The sequence below is a fragment of the Chrysochloris asiatica genome, unplaced genomic scaffold (assembly GCF_000296735.1).
Source record: "Chrysochloris asiatica unplaced genomic scaffold, ChrAsi1.0 scaffold00079, whole genome shotgun sequence".
Lineage (NCBI taxonomy): Eukaryota > Metazoa > Chordata > Mammalia > Afrosoricida > Chrysochloridae > Chrysochloris > Chrysochloris asiatica.
In genome coordinates this window covers 3,145,562-3,167,344 of record NW_006408597.1, presented here as the reverse complement: position 1 = coordinate 3,167,344, position 21,783 = coordinate 3,145,562, and the positions used below count along the sequence as shown (strand labels likewise).

At 37.2% G+C, this 21,783-nt stretch overlaps 1 protein-coding gene across 1 annotated transcript in view; it reads left to right on the top strand.

Moving 5' to 3' along the window:
* The window catches only part of CCDC176 (coiled-coil domain containing 176), an 84,947-nt gene that overhangs the window by 47,399 nt on the left and 15,765 nt on the right, over positions 1-21,783 (top strand). Inside the window, exons 4-7 of the mRNA XM_006865610.1 lie at positions 2,353-2,496; positions 9,946-10,026; positions 14,356-14,426; positions 15,556-15,700. Coding sequence (XP_006865672.1) covers positions 2,353-2,496; positions 9,946-10,026; positions 14,356-14,426; positions 15,556-15,700 — 441 coding nt within the window. The remainder of the gene's footprint in view (positions 1-2,352; positions 2,497-9,945; positions 10,027-14,355; positions 14,427-15,555; positions 15,701-21,783) is intronic.

Genomic DNA, 21,783 nt, shown 5'->3' with positions numbered 1-21,783 from the left:
TATACATTTTTATTCTCATGTATATATTTTATTATGTATAAATAAATTAAAATGCATCTTAGAGAAAAATATAAATAAATATTGCAATAAAAGGAAGTTGCTTTATAATTCTTTACTGGGAAAAAGTGAAATTAACCCAAAGCTTCCATTTAAGTTCTTTAATACTTTGCTTTATTTATAGTGTGATTGAGGCATTGGTGATTCTCTGGTAGAACCCTTGTGTTACATGTGGGAGACCTGGGTTTAATTCTGGTAAGCAGTGTACCTCGTTGGACAGCTTCCACCCACCTGTCTTTGGAGGTTTGTGTGCTGTTGTGATGCTGAACAAGTTTCAGCTGAGCTTCCAGGTTAAGACAAACTAAGAAGAAAGGCCTGGCTATCTACTTCTGAGAATCAGCCAGTGAAAACCTTGTCACTCATAGTGGTCCCATCCCCCACCAATCATGAGGATGCCTCAGGACTAGGCAGCATTTTGTCCCATTGTGTATGGGGTCACTGTGAGTCAAGGCTGTCTCTACAGCAGCTCACAGTAACAACAGAGTAGGATTAGGCCTGACTCTGGGCAAAATTATGAAGTCATTCTTTTTATCTTTCAACTTTAGAATACACCACTCTCTATCACTGCACTGTCTGTCACTGGGCAGATACAACGGGACTTCAGAAAGTCTGTGGAAAAGTGGAATTAAAAGATAATGAAACCTTCCCACGAACCTTTTGAAACCTCATAATTTTGTTTAATACTCACTAGACAGATAAGCGATCTAATGAATTACATACTAGTTAGGATAGAATACTTTGAATCCTAGTACCCTATGCAGCTTAGTGGCTACAAATTGGGCTGTGAGCTGCAAGGTCAGCAGTTCAAAACTACCAGTTGTTCTGCAGGAGAAAAATGAGGCTTTCTGCTCCCATAAAGTTTATAGCCTTGGAAACCCTGTACAGGGTCGCTGTGAGTTGGAACCAACTCCACGGCACATCACCACCACCAACAACAAAACTGTCTAAATTAAGAGAAAGAAAATTGATTGAAAGTAGGAGGTTGCAGACTCAATGGGAAGATTCAAGAGCCAGGCTTGGAAACAGTCAGAAGCCAAGGTATCCCTGGAGATACAGGAAGCATAAACTGCAGAAACCCACAGAGGTGCTACTGAAAATTAGCAATCTTGACATTTTGCTCATAACCAAAATTTCAGTGAGGGAGAACTTGTCTAGATTCTCACTGTATAAACGAAGAGGATAGAATACTCTGTCTGCTAGTAGCAGACAATAATCAATGTGAAAGAGGTAATTCTCCGTAAGGAAGCTGAGACGCTGTCAGAAAAGGATGCTAGGAGGCCACTTCAGGTAACATTTTCTTTCAAGATGGTGGAAATTTGGCTCTTACATTATTCGTTAGGAAATAAAACAAACTTCAGCTCTCAGTGGTAAGATGCTTAGTCAGATATCCCCTTTCAGCAGCCTCTGTGATTATTGTTGTTACGTGCCATCAAGTCAGTTTTAACTCATAGTGAGTCTGTATGGGGTTTCCAAAGGTGTAAATCTTTGCAGACTCAAAAAGTCTCATCATTTTCCCATGGAGTGGTTGGTGGACTTGAACTGCTAACCTTGTAATTCACAGTCCAGTGTTTATCCTACAGAGCCATCACATTCCCATAGCATATTAAATATTCCTAAGGAAATAATCAGAAATATGGATAAAATTTTATTCCAGATGTTCATTGTAATGTCTAATAGTAGGAAAATGAGTAATTATGGAATATCAAAGATTTCTTGGAAGGTATTTTAAATGTTTTAAAATACATTTTAATAATATAGAGAAATGTTTACTATAAAATATTAGATGAAATGCAGGAAACAACTGTGTGTTTTATATTATGATTTCAATTATATTTTAGAAACACACACACACGGTAGTTCTGTAGGATGAGCACTGGTCTATGAACCATAATGTTGGTGGCTCAAACCTACCAGCAGCTGCATGGGAGAAAAATGAGGCTTTCTGCTTGGAAACTCTATATAGGGTTGCTATGAGTTTGAAGTGACTCAATGACCCTTAACAACAACAACAACATATACATGTCATGCCAAAATATTAACAGTGGTTGTCTTTGTGTGATAAAGCTATGGATAGTTTTACATTTATTTTTTCGTATTTTTCTCTAGCAAGTTTGTATTATTACTTTTTCAATAAGAAAAATATTAAGAAAAAATACCTGCTCTCCCTTGTTTTTTATTTTTTTGTTATTGTTTTGTTTTGACTTCAGATGGTACATGATTATGTGGGTCTCCTATTCTCTTTCCTAACTCATTTACCTGTTTTTGTTTTGTTTGCTTACTTGTTTTTGTATACAGGAACAAAAATACACTATGCAAATAAGTGACCTGGAAGGACAATTTCATTTAAAAGCTAAAGAAATTGGCATGATTCAGACAGAACTGAAAACGATAAGACAGTTCCAGAAAAGAAAAATCCAAGTGGAGAAAGAATTAGATGATGTAAGTTTCCTTCTCTTATATATAAAAAAGGAAATTAGAATTAACTACCAACATCTGCAAAAACCTTCACAAACATTACTTCTGTGAGAGAGCAAAGAAGTCCTTTTGACATTTAGATATTATGTGAGAGAAAAAGGGGAAGGCGCATCAGTTTAGGACAAGATGTGAATGATCTAGACTGTTACATCTTTCTCTAAGCAGTTGTTTTAGTGGATTCACCAAATCTTAGCCAATACACCCCTCCCACATTTATCAACAGCCCAACCTTTGGTTTAGTTTCAGTGAGAAACAAGCTACAATTCTTAGAAAGCATCAGGGCCAAGTAGCAAAGTCCCAAAAGAAAATGTGTTTAGAATGATGATCAATGATTTTAGAAAATTGTTAAAGGCTCTGTGGGTAAGGAACACTGAGTATTTTCAAAAAGTTACTCTGACATTTCCCTTGTCTTTCATTTCCTCCACTCAGAATATAGTTTTAATGCAATAAATGGCAGAGTTCCAGGCATAAGTAGCATAAGAAATTAACTATGTGACTTTCAGCAAGTTACTTAATCTCTCTATGTGTTGGTTTCCTCATCTTTAAAATGAGGATAATAACAGTTACTGTCTCATACGATTGTTATATTAAATGAGTTAGTATATGTAAAGTATTTAAAATAGCACAGATAAGAACTATATAAATAGTGTGTAGTGTAGTGAATTATTTAGTGTCTCTTCTAGCCATAGCCTAACTCCCACCAAATAATGTTTTTGCCCTGCTGGGTCTGGGTAAGAGAAGGTGGGAGAAGTTATTGACAGGATGACATGATTCAACTGTGGATGTTAACAGTTAATTTTACTATAAAAGCAAAACTCTAGCATGGGTATAAAATGAACCATCTCAAAAACAGGAGAGGGGAATCTTATTACCATCAAAGAAGAGCCAGGAGCGGGGAGTGTGTCCTTTGGACTCTGAGATCCCTGTACATTGAAACTCCTTGACCTGGGGACAGAAAGCTGTGACACCAGAGGAGTTGGCAGAGGAGCATCAGTTAGCAGAACCAAGAACATAAGACAGAGCAGTGGACTTCCCAGCCCACTAAGCAAGTAAAGCTAAGTGACTTTGGACAGGAAGCTTGCTTTTTTAGAGTGGGGTGCCTCCAGGCAATTAAGTAGGGGAGCTAGTGCTGAGCGCCTCCAGGCTGAGCCTTATGGTGGAGTGGTGTGTCCTGTGGGCCTTTCTCAGCAGCTGACTGGAACATCTGTGTCCTGAGTATTTTGTGATCCTGTTAACTTCCCTAATAAACCCCTTAACTGTGAGTATGGTGTCTGAGCTCTGCGTGGCCATTGCAGTGAAGCCAGCTGAGGAGTAGAAAGGATTGTGAAGGGAGTGGTTGTTGCCACAGATTGTTGCCCAGTGGTATGCAACTTTCCACAAAAAAAGAGGCCTGATTTTTGTAGTGTAGATATTTTGTTGTGACCAATTTTCATGCTACTAATGCTTTAAACAGCCTGTTAAAAAACTAGCACACCATTGAATAGCTATAAATACCAATGCTGTTAGTAGTAGTAGTAGTGGTAGAAGGAATCTTACCATTTATCATTATATATAAAGTGTAGTGTGAGTAGGTTAAAAATTGGTGCTCTGAATCAGACTGCTAGAGTATAAATATTGTATATTTCTTACTTGAGTACCTTGTTAAGTTTCAAGTGTATATTTCTAACTCTGTTTAATAACATGAAGATGAGAATACTAGTACAAATTTCAAAGGATCATTGTGAAGAACAAATAAAACAATCTATTTAAAATGCTTAGCACTGTGTGTTTATAAATATTACTGCTGTCTCTGATCCTGCTGGTATTATTACTACTCCTAAAATTATTAATATAATTAGTATTATTTAAGAAACTCTGTCTTAGTGTCTCTTACTTTCAGTCATGAAATGCTGTCTCTAAGCATGCAGTATTTGTCCAGTTCTCCTCTGCCTACCTAGTGCTCAATTTAGCAAGAACAAACTTTAATAGGAAAAGTTTCTCTTTACCCTTTTGCTAACTGCCAAACTGAGAGGGTGTATGAGAAATTAATAAAGTAGAGATGAAAATGTAGTGGTTGAAATCATGGACTTCATATCCTAGTTCTGTTGCTTGTATCAGTGTGACCTTGGATAGTTTGTTAACCTTTCTGAGTTTCAGGTTTCTCATCTGTAAAATATGACTGTTAGCATCACCTGCTAACTAACAGCATTATTTGGGATACTGAGATCATTGGCTCCTAGTAGTGAAGTAGTTGTCAACGGTTTGATTATTATTGGTTATATTATACATAATATTAAAAAATCATTGTAAAAGATTTAACTCAAACTTAAAGTAATGAATTGGTACATTTCATTATGAATTGGGAAGACACTTCAGGAATTGGGAAGTCACTTTTCAGACTGTGAACTGGATCACTAACTAGATTTAAAGATTTTAACCTTTCCTGTCATAATTGAGCACCTATCTCAAAACTTTCCCATGAGGCTGTCTTTGTTCAAGAAGTTGCCGATTTGTTTCTGCCCAGGGCTTGGAACTGGTTCAGTCATGGCCAAGGAAACAAAATTGGAGCAGACTAGGAGTTTAAAAAATTGGATCTTCCAGAATGCTAATCAGAACAGGAAAAATTATGGGTAGAAGCCCTGGAATGGGAGATTTGGAGCAGGTGTAGTGAACCCTTTAAGGAGTCTGGTAGGTAGTGTTGGATTATTGACAGGACCGTGGAGAGTGACACACTTCCGAAGTGTGCAGCCAGCTGTCCTCTTTGAGTATAAGGTACTGGTGTTTCACACTCAGCTCCTCAAAAGATTTGGTTGCTGTGCTGATTCCTAAGAGGGAAATTAAGTTTTTAGCAGGGCTTCTACTCATAATTTTTCCTGTTCTAGTTAGTGATCCAGTTCACCAAATTAAAAAAATTTGGGTTCATTTCTGCATCATTCCATTGGCCATGATGGAACCGGGGTGAACCTATTTGAAACTTTGCTTCTACTATATTGTTGAAGCTAGAAGTGAGTCCCTAAGTCTGGCCCACAATCAAAGGTGGTGAATTAGGCATCATCTTTTGAAGAGAAGAATGTTAAAGAATGTCTTAAAACCACAACACAGTTGAGGTCCAAAGTACACACTGCTGTGGGAATAATCTTAAAATATCACAGTTCTGTTCACCTCAAGAATTTTCTTTAGTGTTTCTCCACTGAAAACAGAATGTTATCCAGATGCCTTAGCCTGAAAGCCAATACCCTGCACCTACCTTGGAACACTATTATACGCTTTTACTACATCTCTTCCTTCCACCAAATTGGTTACTCACTCATCCTGCAAGTCTTCCCTGCTTCTCTTACTTTGTTGACACTATTTTTTCTACCTCCAGTCTTCTCCTGTTAGGTCTGCATGCATTAAATTTTTATACATCCCTTAAAGATTGATCTCAAATGCATGTTCTCCACGAGGAACTTCTCTGAATCATGTTTAAAAGTCATTTCTGTGTCTCATAGCATTTTAAAAATCCCTTTTATACATACTACTTAGCTCATTCTAGTTTGATATTATATTTCTCATTTGTCTCATCTCCCCTACTAGATAGTGAGTTGTTTGACTCATGAACATCATTGTCCTTTGTTTTCACCAAAACAAAAGATACATAATAATGCTCAATAAATCTTTGTTAACTACTGAGTTGGTCTATTCATTATATATATAATTAAAGGAACCAGTAGTCTGGATGGAATATAAAATTTTGTTTTATATGAAAATGCTGCAGATTGAACTGATGCAGTTAACTTTTCAGGAACTCTCAAAATAGCCATCGTGTAGCTGAACAAAAGTGAGTTAAAAACTGTACATTTTCAAGTGAGTCATGGGGTGATTTTTTTTTTTTAAAGAACAATGTTGCCACCTAGAGGAGAAATACATTTCAGTCCTTTAAAGAACGTGGGAAAGAGTTAAAATACAAAGACATTTTGAGTAGTCTTTCTCCCCCCGCCCCCATGCAGAAACACACGTACTTAAAAAATAACCTATATGCAATTTTCACCCAGTGAGATCATGTTGTACAAATTGCTTGTTAACCTTCCTCATTTTATATATACTAGTTTATAGGGGGACAAGAGTGGTTCTGTGGAACCTCAAATAGGGAAGAAACTGAGATAGGTGTTGTTAAGTGCCATTGAGTCGGTTCTGACCCATAGCGACCCTGTATAGGGTTTCTGAGGAGCAGCTGGTGAGCTTGAACTGCCGACCTTACAGTTCAAATGGCTTTGCAGTCTGATGCATTAACCCACAGCGCCACACCAGGAGTCTGAGATAGATGTCGGTTCCGACTCACAGCGACCCTGTACAGGGTTTCCAAGGCTGTAAATCTTTACTGGAGCAGAAAGCCTCATCTTTCTCCCACGGAACAGCTGGTAGTATCAAACTGAGATAGGTGTAGGGACCCATGAGTTCTTCCTGATAATGGAAGAAAATGAATTATAGAGAATTTGTTACACGAACTTTAAAAGAGGCTAAATTAAAAAGTAGTCATCATATAAATATTAAGAAATAATGTTTTATCTTCTGATGTGTTGATAGATGTTTATTAATTTTAAAACATAGTTTTTACCATTGTTCTTTTGATAAAGTGATAATACCAATTTAAGCAAATTTAGCCAGTAAGAGAGAAAAATGCTCCCCGATTACACTACCTATGTTGCTGGATTTTAGTGCTGTTGAGTTGGTTCCAACTCATTGCGACCCTGTATAGGGTTTCCAGGGAGCTGCTTTGGAGTTTGAACCACCAACCTTGAGATTCAAACTGATCTTTTGGTCAATTTATCCTACAGCAGTACACCGATATTCGGCACTAACTATAAATAACCATTATTAATATTAAAGAGTATACAATAAACTATTAATAATTGTTATTTATATACCCTATGCAAGGTCAACAGTTCAAGCTCACCAGCTGCTTCTCAGAAAACCTATACAGGATCACTATGAGTCGGAACAGACTCGATGGCACTTAGCAACTACAACAACAACCTATAAATAACCATTATTAATATTTTGTTGTATGGTCTTTATTTTTTTCTCTGCACATGTACTTAAAAATTACCTGTCTGCTATTTTTTACCAAAGTAAGATTATGGTATACAAATTCCTATTTTCACTTTCTATATTGTGAACATTTTTCAATGCCATTGAAATATTTTCTATAAGATTTTTTGAATATATGCATAGAATTCCATTGAGTAGTGGACATTTGAACTTTTTTGGTAATTTTTTACTATTATAAAGTGATGAACGTGTAAGTAAGAAAATCTTGTATATCTTTAATTTTTAGGATATCTTCTAGAAGTAGAATTCAAAGGTTAAAGAACATGCAGTTTACAAGCTTTTGATATGCATTGCCTAATTATCTTTTGACAGGTTTATTAATTTATAGATTTTTTTTTAGGGAGCCCAAAGGTGTATGAAAAATTCTCCCCTCATTTAAATGGTTGATAGTTCTATAAACTTATATATTGACATTAATTTTGGAAGTCTGACAGCATAAAAGACTGCTTTTTGAAAAATTGTTTGAAAGACATACAAGGAGAAAAAAGAACATTTGAAAGAGATCCTATAAAATAGATTTAATATAGTTAGAACAGGTATCACAGTAAGGAAATTTTTAAAGTATAAGTGACGACATTATTAGGCAAAATAACAACTAACCATTATATTAAATGGCCCTGGTTTGTCACTGCAAGATAAACACTGGACTGCTAACTGCAAGGTTGATAATTCAAACCAACCATCTGCTCCTTGGAAACCCTATACAGGGTCGCTATGAGTGGGAACCAACTTAACAGCACAAAACAACAACAACTGTGTTAACTATGTATATTATTTGTTATTTAGCCCTTACTGTAACCCTCTGAGATGGGTACACTGTTATACTCTTTATACACTGAAACCTGAGAGTTGGAGAAGTTAGTGCTCAGACTCCAATAGCTGCTCAGAGAGCCAGCACTTGAACTCTGGTCTTCTGATGGAAAAGCCCTTCTCTACTGCCTTTTTAATGGTAGAAATATTAGATTGATTATGCCTATGTTAATCTGTTCCATTTTTCCCAGTGAATATAAACTATAGGTCCATAGTTTAACATTAACTTGATACTTCATTTCTTTTTTTGCCTAGAAGGATTTACAATTCTTTTATTCCTTGTGGTTTTTATTGGGAAGAAATTTTCTAAAATTAAGACCCCATTAAGTGACATTTAGGTGTATTGATGAGATTTGAACTAGTGATATGTCTAATATCTAATAATAGTGATGATATGTTGTTATTGTTAAGTGCCATGGAATCAGTTCTGACGCTTAGCAACCCTGTATAAGGTTTCAGAGGAGTAGTTGGTGGGTTAAACCATAGACCTGTGGTTAGCATTCCAGTGCTGATTGTACAGTGCCACTCCAGGGATTATATGTTATTGTGCTGTTGAGTTGGTTCCGGTCCGTAGAGACCCTGTATAGGGTTTCCAAGGAACAGCTGGTGAGCTTGAACTGCCGACCTTGTTATTCACACAGACTTTGCAGTCCAGTGTATTAACCCACAGTGCCATACCAGGACTAAAGGGATAATATAGGGATTCTTGTATTAGCTGGAGGAGCCTGAGTGGCACAGAGGTTAAAGCACTTGACTACTAACTAAAAGGCCATTCATTCTAACTTGCCAGCCACTCTGTGGGAAAAGAATATGGCAGTTCTACTCGGTCCTATAGGGTCTCTGTGAGTTGGAATTGACTCTATGGCAATAGGTTTGGTTAAGAAACCACTATGTGTAAAAAGGGTATAAAAAATATTTGGTGGATAGTTGTATAGTCTGACTCTTGAAGCCCTCTTTAGTTCTAAAATTTTATGATTTTGTGATTCCACATGTTTAAAATAAAGACATTTAGAAAATATGAGAACAACTTGTCTGAATACTCTGGCATGAAAGGCTTTAAAAACCTCAAATTAATACTGATCTTACAAATCTATAGAGGAGGATGGGAAATTGGTACTAGAAATCGGACAAAAGTTTTTTTTTAATTGTATTTTAAGTGAAAGTTTACAGAGCAAATTAGCTTCCCATTTGAAACCTTGTATATAAAGTGTTCCCTGACATTGGTGGCATTCCCTACAATGTCTTAGCACTCTCCCCATTTCTGCCCTAGGTTCTATCCCTTCCTAACTTATCAAATTGGCTTTGGGCAAGTGTTCTTTTGATCTCATATAATTGATTGTGCTAAAGAACACATTCCTCTTGGGTGTTATTATTTATTTCATGAGACTATCTTTTGAAAAGATTTTATTTGTTATGTTCAAAATTAAGTAAGGAACAGAAAATGTTTCTTTATTAAGAGTATTCTAGGAATATACCCCAATCAACTCTATTTCCTATTGACCATCTTTTGTCTGCTTGTTATTTTGATTTTAGCTAAAAGAGAATTTAAGGAATACAGAGCGGAAACATCAGGAGACTCTTAAAAGATTGGAAGGCAGGTTTTTTGAAGAAAAGGTACATACTATTAGGATTAATTAAGACATCTTTTGTTTACTATTGTTGTTGTTGTTGTTAAGTGCCATCAAGTCAGTTCTGACTCAGAGTAACCCTGTATAGGGTTTCCAAGCTGGTGCTTATTCTACACAATGCCACATATGTTTAGAAATATATCAACCTTCCATCTGTTGTTAGAAAACGAAAGAATATTACCAAATCATAGCAGAATAAAAAACAAGGACAACAAAACCATCTGTTTTAAAGATCTTAAATTCCCCTTCCTTTTTAGAAATGACTGAAATCCTCTAGAGGGATTGCCATTTTACAAAGAGTCTATGTTCATAAGGAATAACAGTTTGTAGTTTTCTTATGGTGTCCTTTTCTGACTGGTATCAGGCTAATACTGGCCTCATAGATTGTCTTCTATGGAACATACAAGATCTCATAGGAAATTTTCCCTCAATTATAATTTGGAAAGTTTAAGGAGGATTGGTGTTAATTTTTTTTTTGAAATATTTGGCAGATATACCCAGTGAGTCCATCTGGTCTTGGACTTTTCTTTGTTGAAAGACTTTTTTGATCATGAATTTAATCTCTTAAATTGAGATTTTCTGGTTTTTGTTTTTTTTTCTTGAATTACTGTAATTTATGTGTTTCTAGGAATTTGCCCATCACATCTGTTTGTTGGTTTTGGCTGATGAGTTTGAACCACAGACCTTGTGGTTAGCAGTCCACAGCACCACACCAGGAATCCTAATCTCATCTAGATTATCTGATTTATTGGTGTACAATTGTCTATAGTGTTTGCCTTTTTATTTCTGTGGGGTCAGTATTATTTCGTTTCAGGTTTTAATGATTTCCATCTTTTTTTCTTAGTTAGTCTAGTGCCATACCAGGACTCCTTTTTTAATGTAGGCTATACATTTTCATGTAAGTACTGCCTTTGCTATGTGCCATAGTTTTGATAGGTTGGTGTGGCACTGTAGGGTAAGCACTAGGCTGCTAACCACAATGTTGGCAGTTCATACCCACCAGTCACACCTCAGAAACTCTATTCATGGTTGGTTTGAGTAGGAACTGATTGGATGGTACACAGCAACAAGTATTTTCTGTTTTCCCTTTAGATTTTTCCTTTGACCTATTAATTAAGTAGTGTGCTGTTTAATTTTGCTTATTTTTCAGTTTGCCTTCTGCTACTGATTTATATTTCATGCCATTGTGGTCAGAGATGCTTTATATGATTTCAGTCTTTTAAAATTTATTGAGACTGTTTTGTAACCTAGCATATGGTCTATGCTAAAGAAGGATCTGGGCACTGGAGAAGAATGCATATTGTGCTGATGTTGAATGGAGTGTTCTGGGCATGTCTGTTAGTTATCCTTGGTTGATAGTGTTCTTAAAATCCACTAAATTTCCTATTGATCTTCTAAGTGTCTGTCCATTATTGAAAGTGGTGTATCGAAGTTTCCAACTATTATTGTCTATGTTTTTTCCATATATTTGGGACATGATGTGAGGGCTTCAAAAAATTTGTGGAAAAATTCCATTATCTTTTCATTCCATTGTTCTATGAACTTTTTAAAGTCTCCTCGCACATTAATAATTGTTACATCTTCCTGATGAATTATCTTTTTTGTCATTATATAATTTTCTTCTTTGTCTCTTGTAACAGATTATGATTTAAAGTTTATTTTGTCTGATATTTAAATAGCTACTCCAGTTCTCTTTTGGCTACTATTTGAATGTAATATTTTTCTCATCCTTTCACTTTCAACCTATTTGTAACTTTGGGTCCAAAATGTGTCTCTTGATGTTGGCATCATAATTATTTGTTTGTGTACCCATTCTGCCAATCTCTGTCTTTTGATGAAAGGGTTTAACTATTACATTTAAAGAAATTACTGATAAAGAAAGACTTCTGACATTTTGCTATTTGTTTTTCTGGTGTGTCTTATATAGTTTTTTAAAAAATGATTTATTGTGAATTATTGCCATGGTTACAATCCCCTCCATGAAATCCTTCCCCCGTGCTCCCCAGGTCTTCAGCACACAGTTGCTCTCCCTCTCTGGGTCTAGAGTCTCCAGCTGCTCCATAGCTCCACATCATCATTTCTGGCTCCATTTCAGGCATCACTGCTTCTCTGGGTAGGGTCCCGCTCTCTGCTCTTCTCCCTTGATGGTCCTAGGGACCTCTGCTCCTAGACTGAAAAGTCAATCACTCCCCTCCTTGCTATAAAACGTCCACCCTTACATTTCCAACCCTCACAGTCAGTCCTGATAACAATTATTCACTGTTGTATCACAAGAGACCCGTCTGCATTTCATTGCATCAGCCCTGCCTAGTCAGATTGAATACTACTCACTGGAGATTCTACCTTCCTCCAGGCCCTCTGGGTCTAGATTCCCTCTTGAAAGCTTGTAGCCAGTCACTTTTTGCCTTTGTAGCCCCCCCACCCCCCATTTTGGGTAGCCAGTGTCCAAGTTGCCCATCCCTGTCTACTCTGTGTGTGGAGGGGGTGGGAATGATTCTTGCTGTAAGGATTTGTTCCCTCTTTTGAGCTACTACTTCCATAGGTGTAGGTCTTATATAGTTTTTGTCCCTCATCTCCTTCAATACTTTTCCTCTTTTATATTTAATTTTTTGTAGTGAGCCATTTTGGTTCCCTTCCCTTTTCTTTTGTGTATATAGTTTTTGTATTTTTCTTGTGGTTATCATAGGGAATTATATTTAACCTTCTAATATTATAATGGAGTCCTGGTGTGGCACTGTGGGTTAATGCACTAGACTGCAAAGTCAGTTTGAAGTGCAAGGTTGTTGGTTCAGGCTTACCAGCCACTCCTTGGAAACCATATACAGAGTTGCTGTATATGGGTCGGAACTGACTCTAAAGCACTTAACAGCAACATTATGATAACCTAGTTTAAATTGATAACAGTTTAACTTCAATAAACATTAAGCAACTCTAACCCTATGGTTCGAAACTACCAGCTGCTCCGCGGGAGAAAGATGAGGCTTTCTACTCCCGTAAAGATTTACACCCTCGGAAACCCTGTACAGGGTCGCTATGGGTCGGAACTGACTCGACAGCACTTAACAACAAACAACAACAACCCTATAACAGGAGTCCTGGTGTGGCGCTGTGAGTTAATGCGCCAGACTGCAAAGTGGTTTGAACTGCAAGTTTGGTGGTTCAGGCTCACCAGCTGCTCCTTGGAAACCCTATACTGGGTTGCTATGGGTTGGAACTGACTCAACAGAATTTAACAACAACAACCGTATATGGTTTCTCCCTCCAAACTTTGTGTTATTATCACAAAGTATATATGTATATGTTATTAGCCTAATAAGATAAATTCCTAATTTAAAAATGTATTTGTTGTTTTAAATAATGTAGAGCTCAACAAAATGGATTGACCCAGTGGCTGCAACAATGGGCTCATTCAAATACAGCAGCAGTTGTGAGGGTGGCACAGGATCCAGCAGTGTTTCATTCTGCTCTACACAGGGTTTCTTTCAGTCAGAACTGACTCGATGATATCTAACAACAAGAGAACTCAACAAGAGGGTTACAAACCAAAAATACTGTAAAACTGACTTCTGTAGTTGCCCATGAAATTACCTTTACTTGTTGTTGTTAGGTGCCATGGAGTTAGTTCCAACCCATAGGGACCCTGTATAGGGTTTCCAAAGAGTAGCTGAACTGCCAACCTTACCAACATTGTAGTCCAGCGCATTAACTCACAGTGCCACACCAGGCCTCCAACTTTTACTTGAGGCTTTTTTATCTTTGTACAACTCTGAGCTGTCATTTAGTGTGCTTTCCTAAAATCTGAAGGATGCCCTTTTTAGCATTTCTTGTAGAACAGATCTAGTCATAATAAACTCATGTACTTTTTGTTTATTTGGGAAATATCTTAATTTCATTTTTTTTTTTTTTAAATAAGGACAGTTTTGTTGGATATAGAATTCTTCGTAGACAGTTTTTTTCTTTCAGCACTTTAAATGTAACATTCTAGTACGTTCTGGCTACAGTGTCTTAAAAAAAAAATTTGGCACTTCATCTTGAGCATCCCTTGTATGTGACAATTTACTTTTCTCTTCAAGGATTCCCTCTTTATCTTTGGTTCTCCAGTGTCTGAGATCATCAGGAACCCTACTGTTTGTTTTATGTGTCTGCTCAGGTTCCAGAGTTCCAAAGTAATAATTCCAGAGTTCAATTGTTTTGGTGGAGAGATTGATCTCTAAAGCTTTCTACTCGTTTTGTGTCTAAATACTTAATTTTTTTTGTATAAAATTACTTGTTACAAATATAGCTCTGTACTTAACTAGCCTGTTTTCTTTGTTAGAATCGACTAGAACAAGAAGCTGAAAAGAAAATAATAATGTTGGCAGAGAGAGCCCACCATGAAGCTGTTGTGTAAGAGACTGTTGCCTCCTTTTCTTTCTGGTAACTTCTCTTACCTCTCGCCTTCTCTTTTGTTTTTTTCATTCTTTGTATATTATGTTGACTTCTCCCTTCTCTCCTGGCTTGCTTGCTTCAAATTTTCTGATTGACTTTCTTCAGTGTCTTTCCTTTTTATCCCTTGTCTCCTTTACCCCTTACTCTTTCTGTGCCAGACTTGTAGAGTGGAAAAAATATAGACTCTGAAGTTAGACGTTGGTTCTCTAGTTACATGCTAACAGACTTAGGTAGATTTGTTAATTTAAAAAAATCTTCATATAAAAATGGGCTTACTATTAGCAGCATTACAGACTGTAATAATAGGTATGTTAGAGAAAGTAACACCAAACAACATGGTATTAACAGACTACCAAATCTCAATTTATTTGGGAGTTTCATTATTGTTCACGTAACAATCCAGTATGGGTCTGCCATCTCTCCTCTAATGGTAATTCAGGGAGTTGGACTGCTGCTGTCTGTACCTCTGCTCTTTTGGAGTTCTTCACATCTGATCCTGTGGCTAGGACAGAGTATGGAAAACTCATACATCTGTTACTTGCCTTAGAGTAGAAGTAACACATCACTTCTTATTTTCCCTTTGGAGAGAACTTAGTCACAGGATTCCTACCTAACACATACTGAGTCAATTTCCTCTCATAGAGAGCCTATAGGGTATAGTAGACCTGAGGCTGTAAATCTGTGTGGTAGTAGAAAGCCTCGTCTTAGTGCCTAGTGGATTTGAACCACTGGCTTTGTAGTTAGCAATTCAGTGCTTAACCCTGTATACCATCAGGGCTCAAATCAAATGATCAAGTACCCATTTTATGTTAAATAAGTGGTGGTTGTTGTTTTGTGCTATTGAGTCTGCTACAACTCATAGTGACCATGTATAGAGTTGCAAGAGCAACTTGTGGGTTTGAACTGCCAATCTTGCGGTTACCAATACAGTACTTATCCTACAGCACCACACAGGGCTCACATAAGTGGTAGTCATTATTATTAATGTTGGAAGTTACAATGAACATTGTTAAATAAATCCTTGTTCTAGTTTGGTAATACTAAAACTTAGATCTGTGTTTTGGAATCTTATCTCTATTTTTGTTAGGCAATTGAATAATGCTGGAAAAACTGTTTTTAAAGAGAATGTTTATCTCCAGAAAGCTCTTGCATACCATATGAAGGAAGCTGATGATCTTCAAAAACACTCCCAGAGGTTGCAGGAGACTCATCGTTACCTTGTACAGGAGAAGGTGCTCACTTTTACTTAGACGTGGTTTCCTTTTCTTTTCTTATTAGGAATTGGGTTGGTGCATATTAACAGTCAATTATAATGACATGTAAGGACATTGTCACCTTCCTTATCTAGAAACATTAATAAATGAATGACTTATAAGAAGCATTATTGTTGTTAAATGCCATTGAGTCAGTTCCAACTCATAGTGATCCTGTATAGGGCTTCCAAGGATTAGCTGGTCCTAGAGCGCCACACCTGAAGCCCATAAGAAGGAAGCATCAGACTTGGCCTTATAAGGAAATATCAGAGACATAAACTTAAAACCTCATCCTATCGTACCTTGTGATTGTGGTGGCTGTGTAGATTAAGCACTATTCTATAAACCACAAGCTTGGCAGTTCAAGCCCACCAGTTACTCCACAGGAGAAAGATAAGGCTTTCTGCTCCTACAAAAATGTACAGCCTTGTTTGTTGTTGTTTAGTGCTGTCGAGTCAGTTCTGACCCATAGCAACCCTGCATAGGGTTTCCAAAGAGCAGCTGATGAACTTGAACTGCCAGCCTTGCAGTTCAAACGGCTTTGCAGTCTGGCGCATTAACCCACAGCACTACACTTGAAAACCCTATATAGGGTCATTATGAGTCAGAAGCGACTCCACAGTACTTAACAAAAAAGCAGTTGAACACTGTCAGATAGCACCGGAATGTTGAATATTGAAACATGATGAATAACACCAGAAAATTGTCAGATACAGTGCCTGAGGATGAGTCCCTCAGGTTGGAAGGCACTCAAAATACAACTGGAGAAGAGCTGCCTCCTCAAAGCCATGATGATGCAAATGGAGTAAAGCTTTAGGGATCTTCATTTGCTGGTTTAGCATATCTCAAAATGAGGAGAAAAAGCTGCACATAACCATTAATAATTGGAATGTGTAATGTACAAAGTGTGAATCTAGGAAAATTGGGAGTTGTCTAAAATGAAATGAAATGCATAAAAATAGATACTCTAAGCATTGTTGTTATTGTTAAGTGCTGTCAAGTCAAATCCAACTCATGGTGATCCTGTATAGGGTTTCTGAGCAGTGGTTGGTGAGTTTGAATTGCAGACCTTGTAGTTCAAATTCAACTTGCAGTCCAGTTCTTATCCTACAGTGTCATACATAGCAGGACTCCTTTCTAAGCATTAATGAGCTGAAATGAACTGTTACTGGCCATTTTGAATCTGACAGTCACATGGTTTACTATGCTGGAAATGCAAATTAAAGAGGAATGGCATTGCATTCATCATCAAAAAGTACATTTCAACATCTGTCTTGAAATGCAATGTTGTCTGTGATAGGATCCATATGCCTACAAGGAAGACCAGTTAATACCACTAGTATTCACATTTATTTACTAACCACTAATGCCAGTGATGATGAAATTAGAGAATTCTACCAACTTCTTCAATCTGAAATTTATCAAACATGCAATCAAGATATATTGATAATTATTGGTAACTAGAATGCAAATGTTGTAAGCTATGAAGAAGAATTAGTGATTGGAAAATATGGCCCTCATGATAGAAATGATGCTGGAGATGGAATTTTGAAATACCAACAGTTTGTTCATTGCAAATATCTTTTTTAGACAACGTAAAAGACACATATACCCACCAGATGGAATACATAGAAATTAAATTAACTACATCTGTGGGAAGAGACAGAGGAAAAACTCCATATCATCATTCAAAACAAGGCTAGGACTCATATTTCCAGCTGAATATGAGCTGTAAATTTTCTAAGTTATAAAAGCTTATAGCGGCGAATTTTTTTTTTTTTTCATTTTGTAAAATCTCTTTATATTTCAGTCCAAGCTGGTAGTCTCCCTATATGTATACTTCTATTAAAAATGTTGTGTCTCTTAAAAAGAAAAAAAAAAAAAAAAGGCTAGGAGGAGACTGTGGAACAAACCAAACCATCAATTGCTCATAACCATCAAAAGTTCATGCTGAAGCTGAGGAAAATTAAAACAAGTCCACCAGAGCCAAAATTTGATCTTGAATTTATTCCACCTGAATTTAGAGATATTTCAAGAACAGATTTGATGCATTAGACACTAGTGACCAAAGACCAAAATAATTGTGGGATGACATCAAGGACTTCATATATACAGGAAGAAAGCAAAAGGTCATTAAACAAAATAGAAGGAAGATACCAAGATAAATGTCAGAAAAGACTCTGAAACTTGCTCTCCAGTGTAGAGATGCTAGAGTAAATGGGAGAAATGAGGAACTAAAAGAAATGAACAGAAAATTCAAAGGGCAGCCCTAGAAGACAAAGTCAAGAATTATAATGAAATGGGCAAAGACCCAGAGTTAGAAAAACTAAAGAGAAGAGCATACTCAGTATTTCTCAAGCTGAAAGAACTGAAAAAAACTCAAACCTCGACTTGAAATATTTAATATAAAATTAATTAATATTAATTAAAAAAAAGGATTCTCTGGACCCAAGGTATTTTCAATAACTTCATATGCATGCAAAAATTTGGACAGTGACTAAGGAAGACTGTAGAAGAATTGATACATTTGTGCTATGGTGCTGGAAGAGAATATTAAAAGTACCTGGACTGCCAAAAGAACAAACAGATCCATGTTGGAAGAAGTCCAGCCAGGGTGCTCCTTGGACGCTAGAATGGCCAAACTTCATCTCTTATCCTTCAACCATAGTATCAGGAGGGACCGGTCACTGGAGAGGAATATCATGTTTGATAAAGTGGGGGGTCAGAGAAAAGGAGGAAGACCCTCAAGAGATGGATTGGCACAGTGGTGGCAGCGATGGGCTCAGGTGTATTAATGATTGTGAGGTTGGCTCAGGACTAACCTGTTGTGCATAGGGTCATTGTGAGTCAGTATCAACTCAGTGGCCCCTAATAACATGGAGTCCTGAAGTGGCACTGTAGGATAAACACTAGACTGCAAGGTTGCTTTGAACCAAAAAGTTGCCAATTTGAACTCACCAGCTGTTTCTTGGAAATTCTGTACAATGTCACTATGAGTCAGAACTGACTCGATGGCATTTAATTAAAACAAGATGGACAAAATATTGAATGATGCAGAAAGCATCAAAAGAAAACAGAAAGAATATACAGAGTCACTGTAGCAAAAAGAAATGGATGATGTTCAGTCATTTCAAGAGATACCACAATCAAGAGCTAATGGTACTGAAGACAGAGATCAAAGGTGTACTGAAGATACAAAGAACAAGACTCTAATGAGAATTAATAGAATGCAAATGGAGATCTTTCAACAAACTGATGCAGACTGGAGGCACTCACTTATCTATGCCAAGACATTTGGTAGACAGCTACCTGATCAACTGATTGGAAGAGATCCATATTTGTGCCCATTCCAAAGAGAGATGACCCAATAGAATGCAGAAATCATAGGACGATATCATTACTATCACATGCAAGTAAATTTTTGGTAAAAGCTGCCACAATACATTGGCACGGAACTGCCAGAAGTTCAAGCCAGATTCAGATAGGATGTGGAGTGAGGGATATAATTGCTGATGTCAGATGGACCTTGGCTGAAATCAGAGAATACCAGAAAGATGTTTGCATGTGTTTTATAGACTATGCAAAGGCATTCGACTGTGAATCATGACAAACTATAGAAAACATTGCAGAGCATGCGTATTCTGGAGTATTTAAATGATCTTTCTGAGGAACTTGTACACAGACTAAGAGGCAGTCATTCAAACAGAACAAGGGGGTCACTGAATGCTTTAAAGAGTTAGAAAAGGCCATACTTATTCAGTCTGTATGCTGAGCAAATAATTTGAGAAGCTGGATTATATGAAGAAGAATGTGGCATTAGGATTGAAGGAAAATTTATTAACAACCTGAGATATGCAGATAATACAACCTTGCTTGCTGAAGTTAAAATACTTACTGATGAAGATCAAAGACCACAACCTTCAGTATGGGTTGCAACTCAATGTAAAGAAATAAAAAATTCTTACCACTGGACCAATAAATAACATCATGATAAATGGAGAAAAGATTGAAATTGTCAAAGACTTCATTTTGTTTGAATCCACTGTCAGCAACAGTCAAGAAATCAAATGATATATTGCACTAGGCACATCTAGTGCACAAAATCTCTTAAAAGTGTCATGAGCAAAGATGTCAGTTAAGGACTAAGGTATGACTGACATAACCCATGGTCTTTTCAGTAGCTTCATATGCATGTGAAAGTTGGACAGTGAATAAGGAAGACCATAGAAGAATTGATGCATTTGAGTTATGGTGTTGAAGAATAATATTCAAAATACCATGGGCTGCTAGAAGAATAAATGAATCTATGTTGGGAGAAGTACAAGCAGAATGCTTCTTAGAAGCCATGATGGTGATACATCGTCTCTCATACTTCAGACATATTATCAGGAGGGGCCTGTATCTGTAAAAGTATATCATGTTAGGTAAAGTTGGAGGGTCAGCAAAAGAAGACCCCGTCCGCCCCAATGAAATGGATTGGCTCAGTGGCAACAGCAGTGGACACAACCTTAATGAAGATTGTGAGATGGTGTAAGACCAGACAGTGTTTTGTTCTGTTGTGCATAAGGTTGCTATGAGTCAGAACTGACTCAATGATACCTAACAACCACCACCACCTTAGAATACTCGTTTTGCTTTGCTTGTAGTTGGCTCCTGAATTAATTAAGAATAGCTTTGACTGACTACAAAGATACGAGATACAAAATGAAACACAGATGACTTTTTTGGTACCCTGAACTTCAGAAGAAAGGTTAGAGAGCTGGATGTAGTGCTTGCTTTGGGTTGATGCAGAGCAGGGACATCAAGAGAGGGAAATTGACTGGTGTATGGCTGGCCAGATGCAGCTCAACAACTATCCTACGAGCAGCTTTGGCAGTGAAAGGAGGCCTGGCATTGTGAGGGTGATGGAAAAATTGCAATTTCTTCTTTCTCCCCATGCTCCTCTGGTGACCAGAAGTGTGACCAGCTCCCACCTCATCGACCCCCAGCACAGACCTGGCTCTCTGGGAGTTTGAAGCCATGTGGTTGGGAGCCATGCCAGTGTTCGGTAGGAGCTGACTGTGCCACTTTGGTGTGCCATTTTAGCACCTAGATTCAGATGGTCTTGACTCCAGACCTACAAAACCTACAGAGCCATCAGACCAGCATTTGACCAGTCACCTTGCCCTAAGCTTCCCTGTGGTTCTAACAAACACTGAAATCAGCTCTATCAAGGACCCTCACAAACAACTTCCAGATTAAGTGCCATGACATAAATAACACTGAAACCAGTTGGAACTCCCATCTGGGGCTAGGAACTCTGCTGTCACATGCCTTCCATAACCACCTTGTGAGCTCCTAGAATTATAGGAGCCCACCAGAGATTTATCTTTTCTAGGTCTAACAACCGCACTGTTTTGTTTTTACAAATATGACAACATCACAATGCCCTGGAGACAACAGACAAGTTTAGCTCATGCAAAGAAACAAGAGAGAATGGCTCAAACAAATGACCAAGATGCAGAACAAGAAGACATTTCTGAGGAAGAAAAGGTAATAGAACTAACTGAAAAAATTTAAAAAGAATGATAATTATGTATCTTCAAAGAATGGATAGGAAAATCAAGGAAAGCTAGGAGAACACAATAAAAACTTTAGAAGAATTCAGGAAATCATTACAAGAAGAAACAGACAAAAGAAATGCAAAATTTTAAATAATACAAAACTAGCAATTAGAAATCCAGAAACTTAATAGTAAGATCTCAGAAATGGACAATACATTGAAAAGACAAGAGAGCAGATGTAAAGCAATGGAAGCCCAAATTAGTGAGCTTGTAGAAAAGTCTCTCAAAACTAGTCTATTAGAAGAACAATCAGAAAAAAGAATGAAGAAACCAGAAGGAAGCCTAAAAGTTATGTGGGATACCATGAAGAGGAACAACTATGGGTGATAGAAATTTCAGAATAGGAAGAGACAAGAACAGAGAAAATTATTGAAGAGCTCTTGGAAAAAACTTCCCCAACATCTTGTAAGACGAGAAGGTAAGCATACAAAAAGCTGAATGAACTCCAAATAGGATAGA